The sequence below is a fragment of the Cyprinodon tularosa genome, unplaced genomic scaffold (assembly GCF_016077235.1).
Source record: "Cyprinodon tularosa strain WSP-4 unplaced genomic scaffold, ASM1607723v1 ctg1206, whole genome shotgun sequence".
In the NCBI taxonomy this organism is placed as follows: Eukaryota; Metazoa; Chordata; class Actinopteri; order Cyprinodontiformes; family Cyprinodontidae; genus Cyprinodon; species Cyprinodon tularosa.
In genome coordinates this window covers 77,052-103,867 of record NW_024038011.1, presented here as the reverse complement: position 1 = coordinate 103,867, position 26,816 = coordinate 77,052, and the positions used below count along the sequence as shown (strand labels likewise).

The following is a 26,816-nucleotide window of genomic DNA, read 5'->3' as shown; positions in this document are numbered from 1 at the left end:
ATTTGATTTTCTGAAAAGTGTCCAGTTGATTGGTATAGCCAATTGCTGTACTTTCACGGATTATATATCTACATTATAAATTATTGGAAATTCTTGCACAGGCACAACTCAGAAATAAGAACATATACATTTTCATTATTTTTAGTAATATAATTCAAAAAGTAAAACTCACATTAAGCTTTATTCCACAAAATAACTTATTAGTATTATTTCAAAGTGTTTTTCATATAACATTGATGGTTATGGCTTCAAACTATTGAAAATCAAAAATTCAGTTTCAGAAAAAAAATAATGGATATCACATAGGACCAGTAAAAAAGTGATTAAATGTATAAAAGTTATGACATTATAGTCTAAAGAAACATGGGGAAGGCTGTTGACTTGACCCTTGTCCAGCAGACAATCCTTGACATCCTCCACCGGGATGGTAAGAAACTAAAGGTCATTACTAATGAAGCCGGCTGTTCAAAAAGAACTGTCCCCATACATACTTATAGAAAGTATGTATAAAGGAGGGACAAGATGCACAGCCCACAGAAGCCTTGAAACTGTTGTAATGTTAAGCCCATTCAAGAGCTTAGACAAATTAGTAGTTGAAGTCATTGCCTAAAGAAAACCCACTCAAAGATCTATCATGGCTAAAACTGTTGTTTACTTGTGTGAAGCAAAAAACTGTTAAAAGCGTCATATCTAGGCCCAGAGGAGAGAAAAGAAAAAAGAAACTACTGCTGAATTTAAGGGAGTCTTCATCATGTCTGACTTCTTCATGTTATAAAGTGTGGTGGTATTTAACTTCAATTAAAATGTGGACTGTGTGATTGTTTCATTCATGTGGGGTGTGCATACCTCAAAAGCCTGCAAAGGCTCACTCTCCACAAAGTGCGGTTTTGGATATTGGCCCCTACTGATTTCAACACAGAGAGGGTGCTGACATTAGCCCACCTTGCTATAAGCAATCTACCAAAAGGGACATTTCCAATAATCAGGAGCTCACCTGCAGATAGTAAGTGTTGCAGCTTATAAAACCTTTTTCCCCGTTGCATAGCAGAACAAGAAACAACGGTAAAGGAACAACTGAGAAACTGGTCATTCAGCTAATGCTAAATCCACATGAACAGTATACACATGGGTCGAATTCTCGTGCAATTCATGGCAAGAAAAAAAGGGGTCTGAATTAGCTCTATTCTTTTATCCAAAAAATGATTGGACAAGAATCTAAACTCAATTTCAGAAGGATTGCATAAGAAAAAAAAAGTTATTTCTCATTGAATTAACAATTAATCTACTGGAGTCTGGAGAAAGAATTAAGGTGTACAAAAACCTTGAAGTCCAATGTAGTTTTTCTGTGGCTGACAATTTTGAGAGTCCTGCTATGTGCCTGTATAGTTCCATTGTCTTATATAAATTCCAAAGACACCACAGCTATTTGTAAAGACATTTTAGAGTACTTCATGTTTTCCTGGGCTAAAAACCTAGCCTGGGTGCCATTCCGAACTCAGTCCCGCCCACAAGGTTTGAGGTCGGGAAGTTCGGTCTGGCTCTGCTCCATAGTAGGGCGAGTATGATCGCCCACCCTCTGGCGATCCAATCAAATTGTCAGGGCGGGCTTTATACGATGATGGACAGATGATCAACAGTAACGTAATCAACCACGTGACCAAAGCGCGCTTGGGCGACAACAACAATGGCTGCCGCCGGAGAGTTGAGGTGAGTAGATTCTGCTATTAGGTCTGTTCTAGAAGATATCGACAGCAAATTAATTTTAAAAGAGGAAAAGAGAAACCCGATCACGGCTCATCTTCTTATTCTAGGCGCGCAACTTCACGCTTTGATTTTTGTTGACAACAACTATGCCTGGCTTAACATACGTCACGCACTCCGTTGCTCTTATTGGTTGTAGGTCTATCCAATTGAGTGCAGAGGCATTTTTTTTCCTTGTCAGTTCAAAACACGCCCCATAATCACAGCTCTATGGAGCAGTATCAGACTCATATTCTGACTAGAATTGAGTAGGACTATGTCAGGCTACTAAAAACCTTCATAGAGATAATATTTTTTTTTAACAGGACTTGGTGCCCGACCACAGAGTCCTGTACTGGTCTGATTTTACAAAACTATAACTGTCCGCACCCGTAGAGTTCAGAACCAAGAACCGACCGGTTACCTGCAATTAATCCCCATTTAAAACCCGGCCGGGACCGCAGGGACCTGTAAATAATAAAGTGGGACTGGACCCATAATCACAAAGTGTCCAAGCAGCCGTTTATAATAATAGAGACAGAAAAGAATATTGCCGCACATCCTGTGGACTCACAGATTAGGAGGTGGAAATTTGACGAAGTATTAGGGTTTATCTTTTGTTCATATATACAGGTGCTGGTCATAAAATTAGAATATCATGAAAAAGTAGATTGATTTCAGTAATTCCATTTAAAAAGTGAAACTTGTATATTATATTCATACATTACATACAAACTCATATATTTCAGATGTTTATTTTGTTTAATTTTGATGATTACAAATGACAACAAATGAAAATCTCAAATTCATCATATCAGAAAATTAGAATATTGTGAAAAGGTTCAAAATTGATGGCCCCTGGTGCCACACTCTAATCAGCTAATTAACTCAAACCACCTGCAAAAGCCTTTAAATGGTCTTTCAGTCTAGTTCTATAGGCTACACAATCATGGGGAAGACTGCTGACTTGACAGTTGTCCAAAAGACGACCATCGACACCTTGCACAAGGAGGGCAAGACACAAAAGGTCATCGCTAAAGAGGCTGGCTGTTCACAGAGCTCAGTGTCCAAGCACATTAATAGAGAGGCGAAGGGAAGGAAAAGATGTGGTCGAAAAAAGTGTACAAGCAAGAGAGATAACCGCACCCTGGAGAGGATTGTGAAACAAAACCCCTTCAAAAATGTGGGGGAGATTCACAAAGAGTGGACTGCAGCTGGTGTGAGTGCTTCAAGAACCACCACACACAGACGTATGAAAGACATGGGTTTCTGCTGTCGCATTCCTTGTGTCAAGCCACTCTTGAACCACAGACAGCGTCAGAAGCGTCTTGCCTGGGCTAAAGAGAAACAGGACTGGACTGCTGGTGAGTGGTCCAAAGTCATGTTCTCTGATGAAAGTAAATTTTGCATTTCCTTTGGAAATCAAGGTCCCAGAGTCTGGAGGAAAAGAAGAGAGGCACTTCATCCACGTTGCTTGAAGTCCAGTGTAAAGTTTCCACAGTCAGTGATGGTTTGGGGTGCCATGTCATCTGCTGGTGTTGGTCCATTGTGTTTTCTGAGGTCCAGGGTCAACGCAGCCACATACCAGGAAGTTTTAGAGCACTTCATGCTTCCTGCAGCTGACCAACTTTTTGGAGATGCAGATTTCATTTTCCAACAGGACTTGGCACCTGCACACAGTGCCAAAGCTACCAGTACCTGGTTGAAGGACCATGGTATCCCTGTTCTTAATTGGCCAGCAAACTCTCCTGACCTTAACCCCATAGAAAATCTATGGGGTATTGTGAAGAAGAAGATGCAATACACCAGACCCAACAATTCAGAAGAGCTAAAAGCCACTATTAGAGCAACCTGGGCTATCATAACACCTGAGCAGTGCCACAGACTGATCGACTCCATGCCACGCCGCATTGCTGCAGTAATACAGGCCAAAGGAGGCCCAACTAAATACTGAGTGCTGTACATGCTCATACTTTTCATGTTCATACTTTTCAGTTGGCCAACATTTCTATAAATCCTTTGTTTTTATTGGTCTTCAGTAATATTCTAATTTTCTGATATGATGAATTTGAGATTTTCATTTGTTGTCATTTGTAATCATCAAAATTAAACAAAATAAACATCTGAAATATATGAGTTTGTATGTAATGTATGAATATAATATACAAGTTTCACTTTTTAAATGGAATTACTGAAATCAATCTACTTTTTCATGATATTCTAATTTTATGACCAGCACCTGTACAGTACCTGTGCCTGCACTCCTGAAATAATATCAGGAGTTTTTTTTACCTGTAGATGTACGTTTTATATGGGTATTCATGGGGTACCCTCGGGTACCCGACCGTGAGCAGAACTCTGACCATACTACCACAAGTATCAATACCTGTTTTAATGTTGCTATAGATATGCTATTAAGTATTATCATGAAGAAGGCAATAGATACCAGACTCAACAATGCACAGAGCTGAAGCAATCTAGTCTTTCTTTCCACCTTAATAGAGCTAGATCCCAATGCAGTGATGCAGTAGTACAAAGCAAAGGTGCCCAATCCAAGCATTAGTCCTTAACTGTACAGCACATAGACATACTTAGAAAGAGTATTTATTGAATAGCAGCATGATAAAATTGAACAGAAATGAAATACATCATTTTGAGCAAAAACAAAAAAAAATGTTTAATCAAATGTGCCTACAAATAGACTGCTTTACCACAGGATGAATAGATTATCTTACTTATATTTAGAATTACCTGATAGAGAAGCTATAAATCAGTACTGAGAGAGTTGTAAAGAGCAATACAGAGAGAAAGACCACCGGCCCGCTGGTTGACTTTGGAAATGCACATTCATTTAGCCCCCTGTGCACTTTTTGCCAGGAGTGAGCCTTAATGCCCACATCATTGCCGTATTCTGTGAGCAGAATGGTCTGTCGCTTCTTCTCACCTCTGATAGACTGCCTGAGAACTCACTCCACTCTAAAAGGCTAATCTAAAACCACACTACCCAGCCCTCATTTTAGCTGCACCGTCACACTCCGCACCAGCTGCGTATTGAATGGGTGTCTTCCTGGGAAGTTCACCTTACGTTATAGGAAATCATTAGACAGATTTACGGGGGTAGACAGCATGGGGCTTTGTCATAATATTTCACCGATTCCTTTTCGCAATTTGGGGTTGAAGGATAAAGGGGACAGCAGCAGGTATGAAAAGGACATGATGGGGAATGGCTTGAATGATCCTATTGATCTTGTCAAGAGGGTATTGACATCTCTCTTCTTCCAATTATGATATATTTTCATTGTGTGTGCCAGATGGGTTTCAGGAAGAGGGAAAATAAGGGAGGACATATTCAGCATGCAGGAGCCTGTTCCCCCTACTGAGCCTGTCTGCCCTGACATGCAGGGGCAGGCTGGATAAATGTTCTGCTTATGTCAGTGGATGGCTAAGGTAATGACCGGTGACTGCTACCATTGCTCATAGTAATGATGGTTTCACCAAGGAATACTACACACTTTTGCAACCCCACCTCACCTTTTACCATCATTTTCCCCAGTGCTTCTTTTTTTTGGCCTTTTTATTCTTACTTTCTTTCTGTGCATCTGTCTAACATTTCGATCCCTCCTTATCATTCAACTGCCTCCTCTTCTTATGTTTCATGTCACTTTCCTTCACTGTCTCCATTACACCTTTCTCATTCCTGATAAACTAAAAAAGAACATTTTCGACATATACATTTTATGTATCTTTGCCATAAGAGGCCAGGCAGTGAGTATAATGCAGAGGTATTCTCAATGGGAGAACTTTACTGTGCTGACCTCAGCAACAATTGAGAAAAAAAAAAAATTTCAACTCAATAATATTTTATCTGTAGATATTTCTACAAGTACAGAAGGTTTATTGCTTTTTATTCTGGGAATCAGAGTTTTCCTCAGCTAATTAAACTGTTCTGAAAGGTCCTTCATTTAAGATAGTCAATTCCTAGTTAGAAATCCCAGTTTTCAATGCAAAGCAAGCTATAAAATTGGGGTGTTTGAGGTGGAGAGTTTATTGTTTAAATTAACAATTCTACTACAAACCTACAAGGTGATACTCACAAGAGACCTAGGTCACAGCAGAAAATGAAATGCAGCTTAAAATACAATATATCTGCATCTAAAAGCCAATGTCTCTCTTACTAATTATTTCTTGGATTCAGCCAACCATATAGAGCTCATATACCCCAGCCTAGTCAGGGCAGAAATCACTCATGATCCATCAAGAATGGAGGCAGTGGCACGCTGAAATTAGCTGACACTTTCTGTTAAAAAAAATTAGCAGGTCATCAACATTAATGATTTGATGACTGCAGTAAAGGCCTCTTTAGTGAATATTTTAGGACTAACAGATAGAAGTCAGGCAGGAGTAACCATTTTTCTCCTCATTTCCCATCTGTTCTTGACATTGTATTTATAAAAAAACAATGACAAATTAAAGAAATTAATTAAACCTTACACAACAGAAGAGAGGCGCAAAAGGAGGGAGGGGAAAGAAGGGAACAGGTAAAAAAAGTTTATAGAATAGTAGAGTAGTAATGAAACTGTAGGCAAATGTGGATGCACTTACCAAAATAAAAATAAAGAATAAACACCGAGGGCCGGATCTATCAAAGGTTTGCGTGTATAAAAACGTGAGCTATTTCACTGCGCACGCTAAAAAATGTACAAACTGATCTATCAACAGCGTGCTTAAAGGATTTGGTCTTTAAAACGTGCTAAATAGCGCCTCTTATCCATTTAGTACTTTTTCTGCAATGAATATTCAATATTTACACGCAAAAGTGTGTCTTGTGGGAGGAGAACATGTAAATATATTAATGTAGCACTCGCAAATTGATTTATCAAACCTGAAAGCAATTTTGCTAAAGGTATCTGACTCTATATTTAACACGTTTCAAAAGAAGGTGCAAATGGTCTGTATGCGTAATTGCGCACACATGGCAGCGGTTATTGTCGCAAGAAGGAGACATCGAAATGCAGCAAGGAGACGCAGAGAACGCATTTTTTCACTCCGTGTGAATATTTTTGGAATGAACGAGGAAACGATCATCAAAACATATCGTTTATCCAGCATTGCCATTTTGGAGCTGTTGAGGGAACTCCGAATGGATTTGGAGCCAGCCACAAGGAGGACCCAAGCAATACCAGATATCACAAAACTCCTTGCAACATTGCACTTTTCTGCATCTGGGATCTCCCAATCTCGTTTTTCAGAAGTGCTGTCCGACGTTCTAAATGCCATGTCGCCCTGACGCCCTACCGGAGAACCCCGACCTCTGCGCCTGTGGAGCAACATGCCAATGCTGCGGGGATGCGTACGCGCAGTCATCTCATCCACAGTCCCATTGTGAGCCATTTGGTATGTGCATTTTTCTACAGGCCGATACAAAACACCTGTTTTTTTTTTGTTTGTTTTTTTTGTTTTTACTGCGGTGAAGTAGAAATTCAGCCACATACCACCTTAGGGAATAAAGGTTGCCAAAGTTTATATATATAATATATATATATATATATATATATATTTTTTTTTTTTTTTGGAGGGGGTGGGGGTGTCACTGTAAGATTAAAATTTCTTAATGCACTAGTTTGCACAAACTACAAACTACTTTGCCGCAAACCACAAAACGCACAAACCCATCATTTAAATAGGGCGTCTCAAACAGTTTTGCACCTGCCACCAGTTACGCAATCGCTCTTGTTAAATCACCCGCAAACCGTGGTTCAGCCCCTCGCGCAAAATTCCAGTTTGCGAGCGCAAATTACTGCACGCAAAATTGGATCTTGATAAATCCGGCCCCAAGAGTCAAGAACAAGAAACCAACTTATGTGCATATAAATTATAATATAATAAAGGATATAACACAGAAATAAAGCGATAGCAAAAATAATAAAAATGCATATTAATAAAATCATTAATAAATCTAAAGGAAAATCAGTATGAAAAATTGTTTGTTCAAACATAATTGCAAAGTGTTATTATTAATAATAATAATAATAATAATAATAATAATAATAATAATAATAATAATAATAATAATAATAATAATAATAATATCAACGATGGTTGGATCCACTAGTCAACGTGAATTCTGAGCATTAAACAGGGCAGCCCTCAGGATCCCCACACTTCTGGATTGATTTCTATTAATTTATTTTTTACATCTATATATGTTGATATTATATATATTATATATTTGTTGATAACTAAAACTGTGAGAGACAATTAAAAGTTGGCCCAATCTGTTTTTTGCTGTTTCTCTTTTAGTTCCTTTAAAAAAAGATACCTTAGATTTGTATATGTACATACTTATATGATGCATTAAAATTGGCGCAGCATTATCAAGCAGTCATGTGTGGTGGTGGTGTGGAGTCATAAATTTATGCAGGGGTTTATAGGTCTCATTGGGAATAATGATAACAATAATAATCGCGTGACCATTATCATCACTTCCATAATAATAAAAAAAAATGAAATATACAATTTTTTAAAAAGCCTTCTGTTTCACAAGCACATCCAGGATCAATATAACCGCCATCAACACCACTGGTGATGCCATCAGAGGGATGCTGATGGAGGGATTCTGCAGTTTCAAATAAGAGAGACTTCTTAAGTTGCACAAATAAAATGAACAGCCGAACCAGTTCATGTGGCATGAAAGTACAGGTGCTGGTCATAAAATTAGAATATCATGAAAAAGTAGATTGATTTCAGTAATTCCATTTAAAAAGTGAAACTTGTATATTATATTCATACATTACATACAAACTCATATATTTCAGATGTTTATTTGGTTTAATTTTGATGATTACAAATGACAACAAATGAAAATCTCAAATTCATCATATCAGAAAATTAGAATATTGTGAAAAGGTTCAAAATTGATGGCCCCTGGTGCCACACTCTAATCAGCTAATTAACTCAAACCACCTGCAAAAGCCTTTAAATGGTCTTTCAGTCTAGTTCTATAGGCTACACAATCATGGGGAAGACTGCTGACTTGACAGTTGTCCAAAAGACGACCATCGACACCTTGCACAAGGAGGGCAAGACACAAAAGGTCATCGCTAAAGAGGCTGGCTGTTCACAGAGCTCAGTGTCCAAGCACATTAATAGAGAGGCGAAGGGAAGGAAAAGATGTGGTCGAAAAAAGTGTACAAGCAAGAGAGATAACCGCACCCTGGAGAGGATTGTGAAACAAAACCCATTCAAAAATGTGGGGGAGATTCACAAAGAGTGGACTGCAGCTGGAGTGAGTGCTTCAAGAACCACCACACACAGACGTATGAAAGACATGGGTTTCTGCTGTCGCATTCCTTGTGTCAAGCCACTCTTGAACCACAGACAGCGTCAGAAGCATCTTGCCTGGGCTAAAGAGAAACAGGACTGGACTGCTGGTGAGTGGTCCAAAGTCATGTTCTCTGATGAAAGTAAATTTTGCATTTCCTTTGGAAATCAAGGTCCCAGAGTCTGGAGGAAAAGAAGAGAGGCACTTCATCCACGTTGCTTGAAGTCCAGTGTAAAGTTTCCACAGTCAGTGATGGTTTGGGGTGCCATGTCATCTGCTGGTGTTGGTCCATTGTGTTTTCTGAGGTCCAGGGTCAACACAGCCACATACCAGGAAGTTTTAGAGCACTTCATGCTTCCTGCAGCTGACCAACTTTTTGGAGATGCAGATTTCATTTTCCAACAGGACTTGGCACCTGCACACAGTGCCAAAGCTACCAGTACCTGGTTGAAGGACCATGGTATCCCTGTTCTTAATTGGCCAGCAAACTCTCCTGACCTTAACCCCATAGAAAATCTATGGGGTATTGTGAAGAAGAAGATGCAATACACCAGACCCAACAATTCAGAAGAGCTAAAAGCCACTATTAGAGCAACCTGGGCTATCATAACACCTGAGCAGTGCCACAGACTGATCGACTCCATGCCACGCCGCATTGCTGCAGTAATACAGGCCAAAGGAGGCCCAACTAAATACTGAGTGCTGTACATGCTCATACTTTTCATGTTCATACTTTTCAGTTGGCCAACATTTCTATAAATCCTTTGTTTTTATTGGTCTTCAGTAATATTCTAATTTTCTGATATGATGAATTTGAGATTTTCATTTGTTGTCATTTGTAATCATCAAAATTAAACAAAATAAACATCTGAAATATATGAGTTTGTATGTAATGTATGAATATAATATACAAGTTTCACTTTTTAAATGGAATTACTGAAATCAATCTACTTTTTCATGATATTCTAATTTTATGACCAGCACCTGTAATCATCAGTGTCACCCATAGTGCATTGTGCATTTAACTGTGAGTCCCATTTTAAACACTTTTCTTTGGTTGATATGAGCTCTGTGTATTGTTTTATATTGAATTAGTAGTGAATTTGCTTTGCTGGTCATGGAAAATACATTATTCCAGATTTAATTTTAGAAGTCGGGGTGGGGGAGAGAGGTGGAGGTAATTTTCCCATGTGGTTACTGGAAGGGTTGTAGTGCCTGACTTAGAGCTTGATTTACATAATTTAGATATCAGTTTCTTGGGTTTGTAATTCTAATTATTTATTCTAATAATTCAGGAGATTTCAGTTTATTAGTGATAATATTAAAATTTAAATAATGAATTTCAGTTGTTGGTAATGTAAAAATTGGTCTTCCCCAACTCCAAAGGTGTTATTAGATGAAACAACTATTTTAAGTTATTTTAAAATAAATTATGGTGAGGGACTCCTCGTTATTCCCATGTAGTGAAGTATATTGTATTGTTCTGAAGTTGAAAATATGTTTTACCAGACTACTGTGTATCTAAAAGGCGCTAAAGAGGATTTTGTGAATGTATTAACCAAAAGCAAATTAGCAAGTCATCAAAATCCTCTAAATGCTAGTGAAATTGTCCCTGAGCATCATCTTTGATTATGTTCAGACCTTCATTAGCTGATTGACTGAATAATATTAGACCACTTCCAAATTGTCCAGGAGTCACTTTTTATCACTTTGTCAAAAGGTAGTCCCACAGGAGGAGGGATCATCAGAACCAAATTTGGTGAAAACATATCCATCAAGCCATATCAAGAGTAATATCAAAAGAGGAGATAAAACATCTGATAGGGCTGATAAAGCTTTTACTTAGAGGGGTTTGGGTTATCCTAAGCTGATCTGTAAAATTATGATGCTACAGGCTGAGACTACTGGAAGACGTAGAGACCACTTTTCATCATACTGCTTTGTTCTATCTCTATTCTCCCATTCTGCAGAATTTGTTGGATTAACCTCTAACTTTATGCTTTGCTTTTTCTCATCATAGTAGCTCCATCTGTTCCTGTTTGGCTGTACTAGCACCTGCTTTTCTAGTATGATTAAAAAGGTCATCAATAACAAAAAAATGCATCTCACCTCACACTCATCGCTTAGAGGAAGGTGGTGTCTCAGAACTGCTGCTAAAAAAAAGTTAGAAAGGTTAAGCTTTATGCAAGATCCAAAAATGTAACCAGCAGCTTCCTCATAAAAGAGAGAAGGCTGGTGTCCCAAGGAAATCATAGGTTTAGGAGCTAAGTTTAGCATCCTTCCATCCCAAACATTACAGGCCAGCTGAAATAAAATTTAAAGGGGTTTTGATGTTTGAAAGAAGGATTGTTGATTTTTTAAATTTTGTATATTTTGCCTATATATTTCAGCTATTAGGTTATTTCTTTTCTTGCTTTAGGCTTGCAAATAAAATATATTTATACTTCAGTAAACTCCTAGTCAGCACTTTCTCAGTCATCTACCTCCTGAAAGCAATCTTTGGTGTGAACTGTCATATGTCATATGTCTGTGTTCTATAGAATAGAATATGAGGTATTTTAAAGGTTACCTATAGTCAAAATTTAAACACCATCCAAGTCAACTGTAATGGTCAATAAAAATTACTGAACAGTATTCCAATGGTTAATCGGACAGGAGAATTGAGGAGACAGAAGGTTAATGTACGATGTCAGCTGCTATATTGTTCACCTGCCTGTTGAAGAGGATGGGGACCGAAGATGAAAACAGTGAAATAATATAGGCTTAGAGATAACAAACCTGGGTGGGTTGAGTCTGCTGAGGCCAGGTGGAGACTTAGGAGAAAGTAATCTCAGTAGTGACTTAGGGTTTTAACATATTCTATAGTGTCAAATTTGCTAAAGAACGTATATCAGACCTTAAATATCCAGCAACTTTGTCCGCTGTTAAAGTATGAATGTCATGTGAAGCTCAAGAGCCTTTCCACCAGGGCACTTTGCACTAAATGTGGTGCTACTTGACTTTTAAGACATTAAGCAGACTTGAAATTGCCTTTAAATATGTGTGACATTTTCAGTTATCAGACCGAAAGAGCAGTGAGAATCACATGTCACGCAGTTTATGTAACAAAAAGGTTTAATGGATGAGCTTTACCCCATCCCATGTTTTCTTTTGGCGTCAAATTAAATCTAACAGAGACAAGAACTCTGCTCTTCACACATCATTATTTTCTCTGTATGAGGATGTGCTTAAAATCAACAGTGTAAGTAAGCTGGATTAAAGTAAATCTGAGAAAGTCATGCTTTATAATTCATTTAAGATTTTGAATAATGTCAGGAAAATAATATGAGAAGGAAAATGTTTTACTTTATTATAACACTCTTATCAGCATTATAAGGGAATCATTATGAAATCCTATAAATTCAAAGATTGCCTTTTTATCATTTTTTCATGTTTGTAACTTTTATTATGAACATTGCCATAGAATAATTGCTTTTTCCATTGTTTCAGAGGTAAAATTGGTCTGTGAAGCATAGCTAGATTATAAATTTTGTCTTATCTAAACTGTACTGTAGTGAGTTGATTAAAAAAAAAAACCCTCCAAACTGAAGACCGGGCTGTAAACATCATGAATAAGATCTAGCAAAGTAAAATGCTAAAACATATCTTGCTTAATTAAAGTCTAATTTCTGAAGTAGTGACTTTATCTGAGGGATGCATGGGTTATTATTATGAGATCTATAATAAGGATGTGCGCTTTAAATTTGACATTTTTTACACCATATAATTCAGGCACATGAATTTGTGGAGCTGTTAACTTCACGCTTTACCTAAAAAAAGTGGATCCTCTGTCTTAAAAATCCGGCAGAGGATCCACTTTTACTTTTATCTTATATACTTTTATCTTATAAACCTTATCCATCTTATATTAATAAGGCATTGTATGGCTGCCAACTAGTTTGTGTACCAGGCTTTTAACAGTGCCTCCACTCTGGTTCAAGAGTGTTGTAACACAAAGAACATTATAGCGGCTACTGAATCTCTGGAGCTGGGTTCTGTGTCTTTCAGCTGAACAACTGACAAGTCAGGATGATTTTTGAAAGCCATGACATTTCCATATAAATGCATTCCATTGTTAAATTTGTTCTTTCATTGGTTTTCCAAACTAAACTCTAATTTTCATTAGCTCTATGACACAACCATCACAATTAATAGAAATAAATGCCTGAAAGATATCACTCAGTGTGGAACAACTTAAGAAATATGAGTTTTCCTTTAACACTAAATAACTAAAAGAAATTAACTTTTTGCTAATATTCTTATGATTTAAAATGTTCCAGTAATTAAAGTACTGTGGAGCTGGGTGCTCTGAAGAAATTAATTTCCACAGGGCAAAGCAATAAGAGTTCATTGGAACTTATGCTTGCTTGTGTTTTTTTAGCCAGAAGCGGAAGTAACTGTGTTCCCATTTTAAGTGCTAACTTCAAACACATTTCAAAATCTGTTAGGATGAGCTGTCCAACAAGGATTACAACACACAAGTTGACAAGATAAGATCAGGTGTAAACAAAACTTAATATCATTCTAGTTGGTTCATATGTCTAAACTTTGAGACGGGTCATAAAAACACCCACAGTTCTTAATTTCATTGTTTTGTTTTACAGAAATCACAACTACAAAGAGCTTTAAACTGATTTAAATCTGCTTTAAGCACCACTTGTTTCAGAATTAAGGTCTTGTATCCCAACTAAATCTAAACCATTTTCTTTGCGAGTTAATTTCTTTTTTGGGATTAATAAAGAAATTTTTAATGTAAATGTATTGAATTGAGTAAATACTATTTACAAGGTTCTGCAAACATTAATTATTTGCTGTAGGTTTGAAAAAAACGTCCACCAACCCAAACCTGCTTATTTTACAGTATAGTGTTAAGTGGGTGTTATCACTAAAGACTAAAGCAGGGCAGTGCAGAGGAATTCCCCTAAAAAAAGAATGTGTAGTACCTAAAGTTGCTTGACAGATTTGGAGCTTTTCACAACACAATCATATGCTCCAACTACTGCCATCCATGTTAAAGGAAGGGATAAGAGAGTTTGAAGGAAGAACTTACTGGTCATTACTAAGAGTAAGAAATGAAGGGGAAGATATGAAAGACAGAAGGCCCGCGGAGCATCCATGTCACTCTCTTTGCTTTGCGAAGTGTAACTGGTGCTATGAGCAATCAGCCTGGTGAATCATTTCACGGATCAGCAAACATGAGTCCAGAACACTCAGGGGGTCTGCGACATTTCAACCATTACCCCTTGTGTCAAAACAGCTGAGTGCATTGTGTCATCCAAATTGACAGCATGACTTGATACCAATCACAGACATTCAGACCACACGCATACACACATTACATAAATGCCACTCTTGTATTAGGGTCTCTTCTACATCTGCAAGTTTTAGGTCTCTGTGTCTGGATATAGATTTGCTGGCCACTTTATGAGCTACTTCAATATGTTAACACCTATACCAAATCCACCAAGTACATAGCAACGACGCAATGTAATTTGAGGTGAGATGCTGAGATGCAGTTCAAACCAAATCGGCATGAGGAAGAGAGAGTGTTTAAGGGACATGAATATGCCAGGGTTACTCATACCAGATGCATTGGACTTTTGAAAACCTCTGATCTATGACAGAGGTTGGTTCAAAAAAGAGAAAATATCCAGTGAGTGACAGTTATGTGTTAGGAAATGACTCAGAGGTCAAGGGAGAATGGGTAAATTGATTTGAGATGACAGAAAGGCAACAGAGCACAAATGAACATTCTAAAATCTCGGTGGCCAGGACACCATCTATAAATATAAAACAATAGGTTGTTTTAGAACTGACTGAGTATCGTCAAGACACAACAGGTAACACCACAGCTTCAGTAATGCAGCTGACCATGTTCATCTCTTTATGTGCACAGACCCACCATCTTGTGATGACTTACTCCACTGAATCATTACACAGAGCTTAGGCTATTATAAACTTGTAACAACTGGTCTTCATGGCTATCAGAACTTAATAGAATAGAGTATCTTTGGGAGGAAGTGGAACTTCTCATCAAAGATGTGCAGCCAGCAAATTTGCAGTAACTGCATAGATTAAAGGAACTTAATAGGCAATAGGTCATCCATCAAGATATAAATACAAAAACATCTGCATATCTGCAGTATTACATGTTCCAGCTGCCACGTTCTCTTAAATAAATGGCAGGGATAAAAAAAAAAAAACACACACAAAAAAACAGAAGGTTTACAATGTTTGAAGGATGCAATCCTCTGTACTGGTTAAGTGGACACATAAGGACCACGTTCCTCTACAGCCCTAACCTAATTACAAGGTAAAATGGAACACTTTAGGTGAAAAACAATAACAAGCCCGCCTAATGTAATCCCATTACACCTCCATTTGAACCAGAGGAAAGTGGAAAAGCATGTGTTTTTTTTTCTTTCATTGGATGGCCTCTTGGTAGCTCTATAAGAGGACATAAGAGAGTACATCATGCTTTACTTCCTCAAAACCCAAAATGATGTTGAGGAGATGTTTTAGTGCAGTGGTCTCCAAATGCAGGCCTCAAGGGTCGTTGTCCTTCAACATTTAGATGTCTCTCTACTTTAACAAACCTGGTCACTTTACTACACCTTTATTAGCAGATATCTGTAGGGCTTTATTGCATTCCAGTGAGGCAGTTCAAACATTTTCTTTCAGTGTGTGAGGTAAGGGACACATCTAAAAGTTGCAGGACACTGGCCCTTGAGGATGTGAGTCTGAGACTACTGCTCAGATACAAAAATATGCTCATTATAAATGACTTGTCAATTTGTCTGATGTGCATTATGCATGTATATTCCCAGATAATTTACTGCAGCATCACGCCTGTCTTTTGTAGGCATGTTATTTGTACTTTACTGTTGGGCTCATTTAAAGCCATTCACTGCATCTGTAAATATATGATGATAAGTCACACAGACAGGAGGATGCAGGCAATGAGGTGAAAGGTAAAGGATTTAGTCTTTTAAGCAAGAGCTAGTTTTAGACAATGTTGGAATCGCACTATAATTACCATTACATGTTTTTTAAGGCATCTATTATTATCTGCTCCCTACCTTCATTGAGTCCCATGTGAATGGTCCAGTAGTTCTGTAGGCACTGCAGCTCGTTCTTCATAGCCCTTTTGCAACGGCAGTAATACAGGGAACTTTTATGCAGAACTTCCACCGCAGTCTTGCAGTCTCGGTTGTTATCCAGCATGGCATCCTTCTCCTTGCCCACGAGGCACTGGCGCATCACCCGATACCAGGGGCTGCAGTGAGGATCGTTGGTGCACAATTCACTGGCCTGGATGCAGTCTACCCACTGTGACTGGGCCTCACGTGCAGACCTGGTGCTTGGAAATCCTAGAGATATGTTGGCCATGGGCGCTATGAAAGCAGAGGAACCTTCCAACGAACCTAGAACGAAGGAACATACAATTACATACGTTTGTGCATTTGATAATTCAAGAATTATGATCATACTTAAATCGCATGTCAAGATACAGGGTCTATTATCACCTCCCTAACTGATTTTCTTTTAAAATAAAATGCAACCACTTCTGTATACATTTAATCAAGTTTGAGATTATATTTTTGTAATAAGCAAAAAAAAAAAGCTAATTATAAAGAACGTAATAGCTTTTGACATTCCGCTCTGTATGGCTGTAATAAATGGATTTTTGATATTCATTTCGGTGAGTGTCCCTGCTACCTCAACTGTAGACTTTATAGTTCCCTAAGACTTTTAAATTATAATAAGAGACCCAGAAAGGTTGAAATATCACTTGATCTGATGTCTGGTTAACAATTTCTCTCATTTTGAAACCAAATAAGCAGAAAATTAGGTTTACAATTAATCTTCTGAGCAAAGAATGCTACTTTTACAATGTCCAGGATGCGAAACCACCAGTACATGCAAACGTCTACACTGCTTTGGTGAAATGACAAGAGAGACCCCTTGTGATGACATTGTGAATTGATCAACCAAGAGCAAAGGGTGTGCTGTATCGATTATGTGTGCAAAGGCTATGTTATATAAAAGTTCAATAGAAAAAAAAATATGTCAGTTTGTAGCTTTGTAATCAGCGCACGCAATTTTTATGTAAATTGTAAATATTTTGGAGGTGGTAGATACTCAGTTTATTAATATTGTCTTTATAAGAAATGAATGTGAACTTAGATTAAAATTAACTGGATAAAAAAATTTATATTTTACTAAGAATCTACACATGAGATTCACTGTGACAGAAATTATCATGTTTATTTTCATAAAAGTATGGGTTTTTATGTCCAAGATAAGTCGCCTACATTTACCTTCTGATGAATACATTCGTTCTGATAATGTTTTGCTATAATTCATTATGTAACTAAGTCAATCAGCTTTAACCATTAGAACTTTATTAATGCAATGAACACATTAACTTTAGTCTGATAAAACAAATCTACGAAATAAAAGTGGTCGCATTTCAAAACAGCATTCCCTTACATTTCTTAGGCTTTCATTATTCATTGAAGAAATAAAAGCACACAGATATATATCACAATATCAGCATAATGTTCCACTTCTTACCTATGAGCACAAGGAAAATACAGACGCGCATCCGTAGTGTGCCAGACTTCATGTTGAGACGATTAAGACTCCAATTAGACAAATATCTCCAGCGATTGAAAGTTTAATTTCCTTCCACAGTTTCTTGGCAAAGTCTTACTTGGAGGACAAAAACAGAATAAATATCCTAATTTAACCCAAAACTAATACGCATCCCCTAAGAAATAACAAAAATCCTCGACGCCCAAAAAGATAAAAATCCAAAATCCTTTGCTTCTTACTGAGGAAGTCGAAAGAATTCCCTTAGATCTGGATAAACAAATAAAAATATATTAGAGCCAATCAATCAGTTAGTGGATCCATGAAAGCAGCTTCTTAGGGTCCGCTGCGCCGCGGACTTGATGTGTCCGCATTATGGGCTCAGACTGGCTGCTTCTCTTGCCCCCTTTTACGCACTTAGTCCCATAAACTGTTCCAAAACTGCCACACGAAAATCTGTTATCTATGCCAGCATATTAGAGGAGGTTTAAAGAACTCATTTGAAAGTGCAACAACCCGAAGACTTTTTTTTCCCTCTATCTCTCTCTCGCTCCACTGGATTGCTTGCAAAGCTGTGCGCTCCCCTAGAAGGAGCGAACGCGTCTTTTTCACTGACTGCACGCCTATCGAGGCATCCAGAGCAATTTATAAAGGGGGGAGGGGGGTGTGGGGTCCAGCAGAGGGCGCTGCGGGAAGCCGTTCTCACTGAAAAAGCGAGGCGCACACTGTTCCCGCAGATACCCAAATATTACCCTGCTGAGTGTTGAACATTTGCTGCTGAGGGGATGGTTCTAGTGTCGGTGAATCTTGGCATGTGGAAACATAGTGAAGTCACACAGCCCATCTAATGCTGCTTTGATTTCATATTACATTTCTTTTCAGATTTTTAGACCAATACAATACTCTGTATATATTAAAGTACTGGAGAAGTTACACGCAGGCTAAGTTTATGAAAAAGTGTCCAAGGGTTTCCAAATTAAACAGAGCGCTGTTCCATCCATCATGTGAGTTTATCACAGAAACAGACTGCCATCTAAACTAACTGGCTGGGTAAGGAGCAAGTCTGTGAGAAAAGCAGAGGCCCACGGTAGCTCTCACTCTAGAGATCACCAGTTTGGAGAATCAGTTAGTATAACTCTTTAGTTAAATTCTCCACAAATCTGGTCATTATGAAGGACAGGCAAGAAGAAAACCAGAGATTAAATCCCCATCATACTTACCAAACATCATGCAACAAAGTATTCTGGTTTGATGAGACAAATTTATACTATTAAGTCTAAATTCATAATGCAATATGTGGTAGAAATGCTGTTCATCACTGGACAAACTAATCCAATCACTTTTGGCATTTACCTAATCATATAGTTACTTTAACACAATTGTTTCATGTTAGCAAGGTAGGACATAAAGCGGAATCAGAAATACTTTAATAATCCCAGAGGGAAATTAGTTTTGTTACAAGCTCCAGTTACAGTTTTATATATATATATATATATATATATATATATATATATATATATATATATATATATATATATATATATATATATATATATATATATATATATATATATATATATATATATATATATATATATATATATATATATATATATATATATATATACATAAAATAATTGTGTTAAAGCAACTAAATATGATTAAGTAAATGCCTAAAGCAGTTGCATTGTTTTTTTCAGCTGTTCTTACAGTGAAAGTGGCAGTATTGTGCACAGACATGCTTTTTTACTAATTAGTCTATTTAGATGTAACAGGGAAATAATTAGTGGTAAACAAAGAACAGTCAAAAGACTCAACACTTTGATGAAGATTCACCATTTAGTGGAACATCTCCCCTAAACAAACAGTTGGGGATATAATGGAATGGTTTGAATCATATTTATGCATTGGATAATCTTGGTCTAATTAAAAAAACTGAAAATGTATGTTTACATAGGCTTTACATCCAACCTGATAAAGTTTGAGCTAATTTGACAAGATTAATGAGCAGTAATGTGAAAGATTGAAGAATGGGTCACTGTAGTGTTGAGTGCAGCCATGGAAGGAGTAAAAAAAGAACTGAACCACACAGCAAAACTCTGAATTCCTTAATGCATTGCATATTAAATATTTTTAATGGGAGCTCCCAGGAGGAAAGAGTCACAGCCAAAATAGAGTATTGAAAGCATGAGTAGAGCAGAATTATTCTTCTTTGCCTGCAGCTTTCAACTGGCTGAATTGGGGGACACATGTGTGGAAGTCTTTGCATCGCTGACTGAGTTAAAGACTTTTTGAATGCAAGGATCCAAAATAGTTTATTCTGCTGTTTGGATATCCAGTGAACATAAATAAAAATACATAACTTGGCTTCCTTAGCTTATTTTAAAAAATAATTTACCGGTAAGATAATTATAGATTCAATAAGATGGTGTCTCTTTTCAAATCGGCAGCAGTTTCCACTATCCTGAGGGAGAAGCATCGGTCCGAACCTCTGCAATGCTACTTGCATGCACAAGTCTGAGCAGACAGTTGGCCAGGACTTTAGACATAGAGCTGCAGCCAAGCAGCTGACTGGCCTGTTGGATGTCCTCCACTCTTCACAAGCACAGAGTACATTAAGAGGTTGTTTCTGGGCAGTGTACATATTGTTTATTTCTAGTGGGGTTTTTTTTCCTTTTTTTTTCCCTTTGCTTTAAACCTGATTCTACCTGATTCAGTGAGAACACGCCTCTGAGCTTGATGCTGTCATTTTTTTAAAGAGTCAATTTACTTTTGTGTAATAGAAAACTTCTGCCCAATCTTTTTGTATGATCTGATTGAACTTTCTCTGTAAGGTGCCATGAGATGACACATGTTGCTAAAATAATAAATGGATTTAAATTGACTGAAATCCTATAACTTAAGTGCAGTTCTTTTTTGATTGTGTTTTGCATTATGTTCTATCGCTAAACTGCATAAAGAATGTCCCAAAAACCATCTAAATGTTCTAAATTGTTTCGCTATTATCTCAGCTGCAAAAGCTCCTCTGATGCTAAACAGTAGCATCACCGGCTGCCTCTGTTTTGTGGTGATCAGCCTTAGCACACCCGCAGCACAAATACTTATGTTTTTTTCTATTGTTATTACTTAAAGATAAATGTGTGACTTAAATGATTGCTAAACTGTATTACAGCAAGTACTTTCTTTGTTGTCAATTAAACTGCTCATTATGCAGTCTCTCCAACCATCACTCCATTGTGTTGGTTTATTAGCACAACATTAGGTTGCGTTAATCAATGTTATTGATTTCCACTTCAGCAAATTATTGACTTTAACTCCTCATGATCAGGTCTTGCCCCGAATTGGTTATTTTGAATAGAATTGTTGATAATAATAATTGTGCTTTGCACAAAAATCTGAAAATGTTTAAAGGGTTTTCTACTAAATAACAATGTAAGGAAACTTATTCCAAGATCATCACCACCATATCAAATAGGCGTTGTTACATTTAAGGAATGTAACAAGGGCATTTGGTGTATTCATACCTTGGGCATAGATTAGGATTTTTCCTTTTAACACATTTGCAAATGATTTTAGGCATAGAGTTCAAAGGTGGAGACAGTAATAATGATGAGAATGTCACAATTCATTCTGATGAAAATAAAATACTTCATATGCCATCGATGTTCCCGCACATCAGTAGATAGAAAGAAAAAAGGAAAGATAATACAATGTCTCATTTCATAGAGCCTAAATTGGCTCAGAGGAAATAGCAAAGCCCACAACCAGCTGAATATGCCGTTTTTCAGTGTGGCTTTGAATCAGACAAAATGACTTTGTTGCACATGGTTGCTTAAATCCTGCCCAGAATGTCATAAATCTTTACAAATCTTGAAAACAAAGTCTCCATTTGGATGTCATGACAGTGACAAACGGCATGACCACTGGCTCATAATGACGTTTGACTGTCAGCCGGGCTCCCGTCCAAGAGGGAAAAGAGCTCACCATTATAATGCCAACATCAGCCTCCTTCTGCCTATATTGGCCCTGGCTTGTAGTCGTCCCCTGAGTTAGAAGTCGCTAGATTATGAGCACTGTGTAGAGCATCTTCCCGCCCTCATGAATATCCGTGAAATGTTGAGAAATCATCCTGCATTTACATTTTCTGCTGCTGTTGTAAAGGATATGTGTGTACCTACCAGAGGAATATAAAAATGCAACAAGAATTCGGAAGAAGTACATAAAATGCTCTGATAATCTCTTAAGAGTTTGTTTTAATACAACAAATATAATTAATTTCCAGATAAAATGTCAGCTGGAAGTTCTCGGGAGTAATAGAGCAACATTTGCAGAGATTTTTTCAAACTATATTTTCTTGTAAAACTACTTCTACTGTACCCCAGTGAACATTTTCCTCCTGACACATACTGTAGTGTATATTTCAATGTTATGTAATAGGCTAACGTAACGTAGTGCAATTGTGAAAAAAAGCTGATTTAAAAACAGAAACTGGTGAATCTCCCTACCACTCTACCCTAACCATGGTTTACATTTCTCCACAACTTTATCCATCGACTGTGTAATATGTTACCTGGTCTTAAAAATGATGCTTCTCCACTTAATGTTCTCCAACAAACCCTTGAGGTCTTCACAGAACAGATTATACTGAGAATAAATTACTGAAAAAATATCTATATTAATTACTAAGGCGTTTTAATCCTTGGCTGCCCTGCATTTTGTTTAAAAGTATCAAAGTATAAGGTAGTTTAATTATAAAAATATTAAAAACCAAGGATTGTTTTTATTATTCTTCAAATTATGAGCTATTTTGTCAGTCACATAAAATAAAAAAATAAAAAAACACACATGTTAAAGTTGGTTGCTCTTACATAAAAAAATTGGACAAAATGTCAGTAAGTTTGATAAGTTTTACAAAAAATTATATTGAACAAGACCACATGACATCCGAAAAGAAACTATATGCTGTACAAATTGAAACTATGTCCAGTATTAGAGTTTATAGATGTGTGTTTCTTGTCTGTATTGTTTTTGATCCATATCTAACAGTCAAACGTTCAGTTGCTGCAGAATTGAACTCCTCTTTTCTATTTCTAAAGTAGTGTTGTAGAGATTCACTTTCTCCTCATATTTTCTCCTTGTCAGATGCAAGGTCACATTTTATTCCTGTTGACTTGCGCAATTCATGCTCTCTGTGGATCTAAATGCTCCATTCTCCCTCCAAGACACATATGCATTTTTTTACTCATGCAATTAGAAAAGTGCACTGGGGAAATCCAAATGCACTAAGTTACATGACTCTTCTTGCAGGCTCTTCAATTTTTTATTTTATTTTATTTATCCTTTATTTAACCAGGTAATACCCATTGAGATTAAAAATCTCTTTTGCAAGGGAGACCTGGCCAAGATAGGCATCAAAATTACATCACATCATTACATATGTATAAAAGACACACACATAAAAGCCAAATATGCACTTACAATAAAATTTCAATTAAAACATTGACATGTGAGGGAGTCTAACTCAAAACATCTAATTCTCAACTTAAAAGTATTCAAAGGAACCAATTTACTAAGTTTCATGTTATTTTGCAGCAAATTCCATGTAAAGGGAGCAGAGTAAGCAAAGGCCTTTTTACCCAGCTCAGTACTGACACGTGGGACAGAAAACAAGACAACAGCCTGAGAACGGAGAGAATTAATAAGCGTACTACTGAGTGTGCAGTGGAGAGAGAGACAGTTGCATGGCATTTATATTTCAGATAACTGTGTCAAAATAAGATGGCTCTTAGACGTGACAGTCAAGTATAACAAAGCTGGATATGGAACACATTGTTCCTGCTATTGAGAGTAATCACTCGCAGTTTCTGAGAAGTGTGGCTACTATGATGAATATGCATGATCATTATAAACTTCCAGGATATGAAATAATGATTCAGATAAGTCAAATCTCAGAGCAATAAGTTGTGCTGAAGTGATCAGCAGGGGAGCATCATACTGTAGAGCTCTTGAGGGCTGAATAAGAGCTTAGTCAGTTGGAAACTGTTACCTTGAAAGCATGAGTGACAACTGTGGAGTCTAAAACGTTTCTTGTTCATGTTCTCACAAACACTATGTTTAAGTGATTGTGATGTTAAGGCCAATATTTTAAGGACCTAGATTTTAAGGGCCAAGAGGCCAACAATTGTAATAGAGCAGGCAACGATAACGAAGAAGTGAATCCATCTATACAGCCAGCAGTGAGAAAAAGTCAGTTAGCAGTGGTCTGTTGTTGGGGATTCATTAATGCACCAGACTAAATTTATGTGATGGAGAATCAGAGGGTTTGAAGAAGACCCTGAAGTCTCTCTTAAGAGATGTTCCGTCCATGAACGTTAAACAAGACAGGATTTTAAAGCTTGTAGAAGAAATTATACAGTGTACAGATAGAAGAGAGAGATAAGAAGATTTTGGACCTGGAAAGGAGAGTTGAGGATTTGCAGCAGTACACAAGAATTAATGATGTGGTCGTGATTAGGCTCAAGATTAATCTCTGATCATGCGCGCAAGCAGAGACCATTGGCAGCGAAGAGGAGCTCAGCAAGAATTTTTGTAGATTGTCTTTTTTTCACATTGAATCTCTCAGATTCTCTAACAAATTTTTGTCACCACAAAAATGCATTTTTTAACTAATGGTTTTAACCAAACACAACTAAAATAACAAAAAATGGAAAGGAAACCAATGAAAACTCGAAAAGAAAACAAAAACAGATCCAAAACCATGACCGGCCCTTTGTGAAAAATTTACATCTGTGATAAAAAAAAAATTTTTTTTTGTTTAGATTTAATCAGTCACACCCAGGTTCATTTGTCAACTTATCTCAAAAGCAGATCATTATGTTGCAATCTAAGTAAATCCAAGAACAGACAGGTAGCAGTCATTGACATCTATCAGTTTATCCACCATTTCAAAGGCTTTGTGATTCCAGTGAACTACAGTGAGAGCCATTGTCCAAAAAATGAGGAGACATGAAACATTAGTTACATTTCCTATATGGTCAATCTACCAGTGTACTTGGAAACGAAGAGAGAAAACATCAAAAGCTTTGCAGGCCTCACTTGCCTCTGTTAAGCTAGAAGTTTCTGAATCAACAAAAATAATTTAAAGAAAGATATTCTTTATAAAGTCTCAAGGGGAAAACCAATGCTGACCAAAACACATTAAAAAGCATAGCGGTGGCGCAGGCAGTGGTGTGGAAGCCATGTCCTTAGTTTATCCATCCTAGGTTTATTTGCCCCTCTATTTGAACATCTGTCTCACTTCACTCCATGATTCAAGACATTTGTATGTTTTGTTGTTGCTGTGAAACATGTTAACATTGTCAAGAACAGTTGTCCCACGATTCAAGGAAAGAGAAAAGACAGTGGGATTACTCAAAAATAGTTTTCTTCTAAAATGGATCTGCGTCTAAGGCAGGAAGCCCTGCAGAAAGGAAATGCAGGTTAGTGACCACGTCAATCTGACCGAGGATTATGAATGTGTGAGTCACTAACCCGGTTTTATAGTTAAGTCCGTGCCCAGATAATGAGGTTGATTCCATGCAGAATAATCCAAAGGGAAAAGTCAAAGCCAATATCGAGGACGTGCTCAGGATTTAGAACAAGAAGATCATAGGCCAAAGAGGCTCAGAGGGGACATCCACGTCAGTAACAAAAATCAGTTCTAGGTAGGTTAATAGGAAGAATCCGGCAGGAGTCCGAAGACAAGTCAGGCAAACCAATCAGAACAGAAACAGACAGGCTAAGAGGACCAGAAGCAGAATGGGTCAGGATTAGGCAATCAGAACACAATCAGGTACGCTAGAGAGCTCTCAGCAAAGGCATGAATAATCTGGCACTGATGACTGGTTGGAAGGCTGATCAAATAGAAGCTGGAGCAGGTGGATGAGATGAGCGGTAATCAGAAACTGGGCAGAGGTAGGAAGGAGAATGAAATGGGTAATCAAGACAGTCAACAGAGCCAGGATCATGACAGTGATTGTATAAAGGACATCAGCAAGTTTAGTTGTGAATGATTGAACATTTTTGAAGTAGTTTTATAGAAGTCTGGACATCATCTGATTGAAACGTTTTTTATGACCTTAAATAAGTAATTCATGCTTTAAAAAAAACTGTGTCTGAATTTAAAAAGAACAAAAAAGAAAAAAGAGAGGGCCAACATTCAGTCACATGATTTAAAAGACTTGTTGATAGTTATCACACATGCCAGTGCTGCATTTAAGTTAGTTTTTTCTCTTTAACATGGCAATTTTAATTTCAAACTAAATGTTACTTTTTTGTGAAAATTAATTTGAGTCTGAAACTTTAGGTGTGACACAAACAGAACATTGAATTCATCTGAAAAGGGAAAAAGATTTAATATTGTTGAATCTAGAAACACCTACAGTAAAGATACTGCAAAAATAAGCTTAATTTCTTTCCATGCCTCTTTGACTACTCTGACCCAACCTCATATAATAGACATTGGATGAATATAATACTGTGCACAAAACAAACACAAAAAAACATTCCTCATGCATAAGCAGACAAGCACCCGCAGAAGTTAAACATAATTGATTAGATCAGGACTTATGTGCTAATTAATTTGTATCATGGGTAACCCATAAAGCCATTTATTGGGTTACAGAGCAGGAGGAGAGAATAATGACAAAAAAAGAGGTTTTATTAATTCCCTTGGTTTATGTGAAGCTGCAATGTAATTGGTAAATTAATCACAATATCATATTATGGTCTTGCTCCATTCTGTTCTATTCAGTCAAGAGTAGTAGGGTTGGGTTAAAGATTAAACCTCTGTACAACATATATTTTTTTGATGCTTGGAGTTTGCTATGGTAAAATACCATAAACTTACTAAAACTGTAAGTTAAAAATAGTTTTCAAAGCACAGAAAAATGCAAAGGTGATAATATATTCATATATATGCATAACAACATTTATAACACTATTTTTAAAAAAAGGCTTGAAAAGAGAGCAAATATGCCTTAAATCAATTCATTTAAATCAGTGCAGGATAAAAAAAAAGACCAGTTAAGTCTCGGTTTGAAGTACAGAAGTGCACTTTCTCATTACGGGTTGGACCTGTGTT

General features: G+C 37.1%; 1 protein-coding gene across 1 annotated transcript in view; it reads right to left on the bottom strand.

The window, feature by feature from the left end:
- The window catches only part of LOC119776422 (GDNF family receptor alpha-2-like), a 106,478-nt gene extending 88,144 nt beyond the window's left edge, over positions 1-18,334 (bottom strand). The window contains exons 1-2 of the mRNA XM_038274813.1: positions 17,678-18,334; positions 16,180-16,524 (exon numbers count right to left, since the gene is read on the bottom strand). Of these exons, the coding sequence (XP_038130741.1) occupies positions 16,180-16,524; positions 17,678-17,729 (397 nt within the window). The 5' untranslated portion in view covers positions 17,730-18,334. The remainder of the gene's footprint in view (positions 1-16,179; positions 16,525-17,677) is intronic.
- Between the last annotated feature and the right edge of the window lie 8,482 nt (positions 18,335-26,816).